Raw genomic sequence first — 6,376 nt, 5'->3', positions numbered from 1 at the left:
GACAGCAGTCATAAAAAACTACTCCTGAAGAGCATACAGAAAGCTTCACAAACAAAGTGCAAGAAACCATTGTAGTTAGGTGCATGTCATGCAAATATGCTTTCACCAGGCTGATGAACTGCAGTTTATTAATCATTTTCTCCCACACATACAAAGTAAAAAAAGAGTAGCTTTAGCTAGACAGCCAAACACTGTCCGTGTTGCTTTGTCCTGCAATGCATGAAAATTGTATGCCAACAAGTGAAATTAGGTCCCCCTTTCTATGGTGGAATATAGAAGCCTTGTATAAAAACAAACTAGAAAGTCTGGTGCTAGTGACCCAGTTAAAAAGCACTGAGCTGTCCAGAGACTTCACTTATGGACGGCTCCTGCTTCCTCTGTTACACTCAGTTTTCCAGTCAGTCAGTGCAATCAGTCATCCCAGAGTTCATCAAATAAAAACATGTTGTTTTCAGTTGTGAGCAGAAACCTAAATTATATCAACACAAACTCTTATAAAATGGTATTGCGTATCCTTATGTCATTTTGATATTATAATTAGTGAAGAGAATAGTATCAAAATGATTTTCCTTTAGTAATGAGGATATAAGTGGTATGACAATCACTGACATTAGTATATATGGCCTAGTGAGTATGTAAGGCTCTGAGTTCTATCATATATTACTGTACATTGATCAGCACACTCACAGCACAATATTACATCCTGGTCTAGGAAAACCATGAGAAACTTTAGTGATGCCTTTAGCCAGACCAGCACTAGCCTGTTGAGCTCCTGATGGTGACGGGTTCGTATTATTTCTGTTACTGCATTATTTGAACGTTATAATTTAGTGATTATCATATTTTTAAATGATGTTTTGACCACTGTCAATAGAAATTAACTCATAGATAGCTAACAGCCTAGTCTCTAGGGGTGCACGATGCAGAACATGTCACGATTCGATTTGATTTTTAGGCTCACGAATTGATTCAAAATCGATTTTCGATTCAAAAACGATTCTCGATTCAAAAAACGATTCTCGTTTAAAAAAAATTGATTCACAGTATGTAAATGTTAGTGCTGTCAAACGATTAAAATATTTAATTGCGATTAATCGCAAATTAATTAATCGCAATGTTATTTTAATGCTCTTATCATGGAAAAGTGGATTGGCTTGCTTTATGCAATGTTTAATTTTATTGAAAAACAACATTTCCAAACAGGGCGGTACAAAATAAAATTATAAAGTGCACATTTCAGACTCTAGTACAGTTAAACCATGGCTTAATATTTTCTTTTTTTCAAGTTTGCTGTGAACATAGAAGTCAGGCCTCTTATTTCAGAAACAATGAACCGTAACAGTTAGGATACCAATAAAAGGTATGCCTACTACTTCTGTGCTTTCAGCCAGCTGCCTGTTGACATTTTCAGACAACAGTGAAGCTCGCTTCTTTTGCACAACACAACTTTTAAAGGTAAACTTTCTATTCAGAAGCTTTTTAACAACCATTTCGCCGTATCGCGCTCACCATCACTCAAACCGTAACGTTAGCCGAGTCGATTTTTGGAATTCTATGAATCGATTCTGAATCGGAAGCACTTGAATCGCGATACGAATGTGAATCGATTTTTTTGCACACCCCTACTAGTCTCGATCCTGTTTGTTGATTTCAGCTCGGCATTTAACACCATCGCCCCAGCTCTCCTCCAAGACAAGCTAACACAGCTGAACGTGCCTGAGCCCACCTGCAGGTGGATCACTGACTTCCTGTCAGACAGGAAGCAGCGAGTGAGGCTGGGCAAGCTTGTCTCGGAGCCTCGGACCATCAGCACTGGAGCCCCCCAAGGCTGTGTGCTCTCTCCTTTACTTTTCTCCCTCTACACCAACAACTGCACCTCCAGCCAACCCTCTGTCAAACTCATAAAATTTGCGGATGACACCACCCTCATTGGATTAATCTCAAATGGGGATGAGGCCGCCTACAGAAATGAAGTCGACAGCCTGGCTTTCTGGGGCAGCCAGAACCACCTGGAGCTGAACGCTTTAAAAACTGTAGAGATGGTAGCCGATTTCAGGAGGAGCCCAGCCCCAACCATCCCCCTCATCATGTGTGACTCCCCAGTTAACATGGTGGAGTCTTTCAGATTCCTGGGAACAGTCATGGCACAAGACCTAAGGTGGGCGGAGAACATCACCTCCAAAATCAAGAAGGCCCAGCAGAGGATGTTCTTCCTTCGACAGCTAAAAAGATTCAACATGCCAAAGAAAGTGATGGTGGAATTCTACACAGCCATCATTGAATCCATCCTCACCTCTTAAATAACCATCTGGTTCGCTGCCTCTACTGCAATGGATAAAAGCCGACTGCAGCGGATCATTCGGTCAGCCGAGAAGGTCATCGGCTGCGACCTGCCGTCTCTTCTATACCTGTTTCACTTAAGGACCAGCAAGAGAGCAGGGAAGATCATCGCTGATCCTTCTCATCCCGGTCACAACCTATTTCTGTGTCTCCCATCCGGCAGAAGGTTCCGGGCTATTAAGACCAAAACCACTCGCCACCTGAACAGTTTTTTCCCCACGGCAGTTGGACTCACAAACAAGCCCCCTGCATCACACTGACTCTGGGTTTACGTACTCAAACTAACTTGCCCTTCTATGCCCAATTATTTATTATTATCTTAAAAAACATTTGTCCATTGTTCTTGTTTATGCTTTTTTGATGTTATGTTATGTCTTATGTCTTATGCACCAACCACACACCAAGTCAATTTCCTGTATGTGTGAATATACTTAAAAGAATTCTGATTCTGATTCTGATTCTGATCTGCATTTGTGGGATGTTATTGCACTGTCTAACCAATAGAGGGCGTTAATAATTTGTCAGCATAATAAAATATTGCTCACACTCATTCCTACATAACTTGCTTACAGCTTCTATCTTCAGTGATAACAAACAAGGAATAAGTTTAACCGAGCGAGCAGCAAGCTTTTTGTCAATGGCATTGATAGTACCATAAACAGGTTTTCGGTATGGTCCTTTATCCCTGAGGGCAGTCCTCTCATTATCACTATAAACACACAAACACACACAGGCACACACACACATAAATAGATTTTGTGTATACACTACAGTTGGCCAACTGCCTTCAACTCAAGCCCATACCTGGCTCATGTTGTACATTGTGCACACCCATTTTTCAACTGCTCTTGTACCTAATCAAGGAGCTTTTTAATGAGACAAACATTTCTGCTAATGCGATTGACATCTCTAGGATACTGTTGGCCTCTAAGTAACAACTGCTTTGTATACAAGGCCACACTAAAGGTTCTGTCTGTTCAAAGCACAGGCCAACTTGGCAAACAGAGCATGTTAAGACAATCTAGCAAGAGTGAAACACTGACTTTGAAATGCACAGCTGCACTGACCTACGTAGTCAAAACAAAATGTCCAAATCAAAGCACACTAGCATAAATATTCTGGCATGAATGCACCTGAAGTCACATACCGTGCAATCACAGCCCTGAATTTTAAAGGAATACTTGCCAAAATCACCATTTCTATTGATTTCATGTTTACTTTGCTTTCAACACATTCCTGTTTTATCTGTTGCTACATGTTAGTATAGTGAACAAGTATTGGTAGAGTAGCTTCAGAAGGTCAACTAGCAGAGCCAGGTGCTAACAATAGCAAGGTCATGGGTTTGTTACTTGGGGATTACCCATACTAATGAAAATGTATACCTACACTATACTTTTAAGTAACTGGAAAGCAGTGTGTGTTGACTGAGTAAAGTGTAAATGATATAGCAGGCCGATTTGCCTCAGTATAGAAATGATGTCCCCATAACTCCAGATACTTTCCCCAGACAGATTCAATTTCTTCGGTAATGCCATGCAGAGGGCTGATGTGCTTGAGGCACAGATTGATTTAATGTCAATATTAACGCAACAGCTGAAATCCATGGCTGAGACTCACTGACCCACTACCATGTTACCAACAAAGAGCAGAAAGAAACCACATTTCTTAACTAGACATGTGCTGGTCAAGTGTACCAAATGTAAGCAGAAAAGCACTCTAAATGTGATCTAGGCCAAAGTATTGCCTTGGATAAGTCTAGATATCTTGATATGAAATAAAACCTACCATACCAGTCAAACATAAAGGTGTAATATTGCAACCACATCTCTAATACATCAAGACAGAGGTAAACAATACAAACAGAAGCAGTCCTTAAGATATTGTAAGGGGTGCGAAGCAGATTATTTATTCAGCCTTGCTTCCAGCAGCAATAGTGGCTGTTGGGGCCGATGCTGCCAGTATAGGGGCCACCCTGTCTGGGGCCTCTGCGTCCCCCAGCCCCTCTCTGTCCTCCAGAGGCTGTCTGTGCGTGTGGCGGCTCCGGGCCCTGTGTCTGTGTGGGTAGAAGAACAGCGCCGGGTCAGGCATGGCTTTGGGCTCCTCTGGGCCCGTGACCTTCTCGCACGGCACACACTCTCTGGCCCGCTCCACTCGGGTGTGCGCCGTGGAGTGCTTGCTGCTGCTGCGCCGCTTGGGCTTTGCCGAGGCGCCGCTCGGGGTGAGTGAAGGGGGTCCCACAGGGACCTGGGGCTCCTGGTGACTGACCCGTTGCCTGTGGTGGTGGTGCTGCTGGTGCTGATGCTGTTGCTGATGCCTCAGTTTCCTTCTGGCCGAGTGCAACTGGAAGGAGAGATAGGCAGCGGCCTCCGTCTGCTTCTGCAGCTCGGTGGTGAGCACAGTGGTGCTGTGGCTGTGCCTCTTCAGCTCGTCCAGGAAACTGCGCTCCTTGCCCTTTAGGCTGACCCTCATGGCGCCCACCAGCGCCCCCTTGTGGCTCAGCTCGTTCTGCAGCTCCTTCAGGGTGTTCTGCTTCACGGCCAGACGCTCCTGCACCTCCTGACAGCGAACCTCCAGGAGCTCCTCCTCTTCCAGTACCTCTGTTGTAGACACAAAGACATACACACACACAAACACACACACACACACACACACACACACACACACACACACACACAAATGCACATTGACACACACACACAAATGCATATTCACACACATAAGCAAATACACACAAACTCAGAAGCAAAACAAATGCACATATATGCACACACAAAAACATACACAGCTTGAGTAATGTGCACCCTAATAGGCAATAATTGCCATGTCTGCATCCTGTTCCACAGACTGCAGGGAGCAAACAGGAGACCTTATCCCCTGGGGACAGCACTGCACAGATGTCACATACCATCCCATTATTCTGGGCAGTGTGGAGCACACTATACAGGCTATACAGGCTTCAGCAAACCTTTCCTTTTTCTGCTTTCTGTGCCTCGAAAGCACCAATCTGACTCCTGCACAGGTGGAGAAACGGACAAAATACAGAGGGTAATGGATTGACTGTTTATGGGGTGAGATTACAGAATTCACAGGCAAATCCCAACCAGATTATCTGAACTATGGCCCCTGTAGGGTCAGCATCTTGCAGGGGGTGGTCAGTTAAATGTCCAGAATTACACTAAGTGAGGAGGAGCTAATGTCCTCATCAGCGTTTGTACTGTATACACTCTGCTTCATCCCACAGCAATAGAGTTACAGAGTGCTAACTGTGTTCTTAATGGTAAATGGTATTTTGACACTGCAATTTAAGAGCATATCTATCTGGAATAATCTTAAAAAATGCTTCAAAATATTTAGTTATTGGCTTTAGGGCAAACTCAAATCTCTGAAGAGAAATGATCATGGAAAGTCAGGTCCGTAACCTCAAGAAGATACAAAATGGCAAGAATATCAAGGGCCAATGAAATATGAGAGAAAGATGGTTACAGTCATTTTGGTATCATCAATCTGTACAATGCAATGATCTGACTAACAGCTCAGATAAACTGCAACCAGTAGATTTCCCATCTCTCCACGGCTCACCAGAGAGGGAAGATGATGGAGTCATTAGACCGTTTATAATGAGCTCCGTGGAGCACGATAATTACCATCTTTGAGAAGACATCCCAATTTCAGCAGATCATATAATCTGTCTGACCCCAAAATGATGAAAACCAAAAGCTATTTGTGCAGTCCCTAATCCCATGACTCAATTCTACCTCTCTCAGTCTGTCCTGTCTGTCCCTAACGGTACAAACCCATGCCACCGTTGTGAGCGACTTCCATCGCTTTGAGTGGGCGTGGTGCAGCGTGTGGAAATAGCATACAGTCCAACTGTCAAAGACGACACCAAACAATCTCATTGGCTGCTGCCGGGAAATATCGCTCCTCATTTGCATAAGTTTCAACATGTTCGAATTTTCAACGGACGCGTCGCTCAGATCGCTAATTTACGTCACAATGGATTGGCTCCCATTGAAATGCATTGGGTTTAGAGATC

General features: G+C 43.7%; 1 protein-coding gene across 1 annotated transcript in view; it reads right to left on the bottom strand.

Annotated features, from left to right (window-relative positions):
- Positions 1 to 4,245: 4,245 nt before the first annotated feature.
- ccdc92ba (coiled-coil domain containing 92Ba) overlaps positions 4,246 to 6,376 on the bottom strand; it is a gene marked incomplete at both ends in the record, with an annotated part of 5,371 nt that continues 3,240 nt past the window's right edge. Inside the window, one exon of the mRNA XM_080844774.1 lies at positions 4,246 to 4,937. Coding sequence (XP_080700900.1) covers positions 4,246 to 4,937 — 692 coding nt within the window. The remainder of the gene's footprint in view (positions 4,938 to 6,376) is intronic.

This window comes from Sprattus sprattus (assembly GCF_963457725.1).
Source record: "Sprattus sprattus genome assembly, chromosome: 9".
NCBI lineage: Eukaryota > Metazoa > Chordata > Actinopteri > Clupeiformes > Clupeidae > Sprattus > Sprattus sprattus.
The sequence above is the reverse complement of the archived record's forward strand: the minus strand, read 5'-3'. Positions and strand labels throughout refer to the sequence as shown.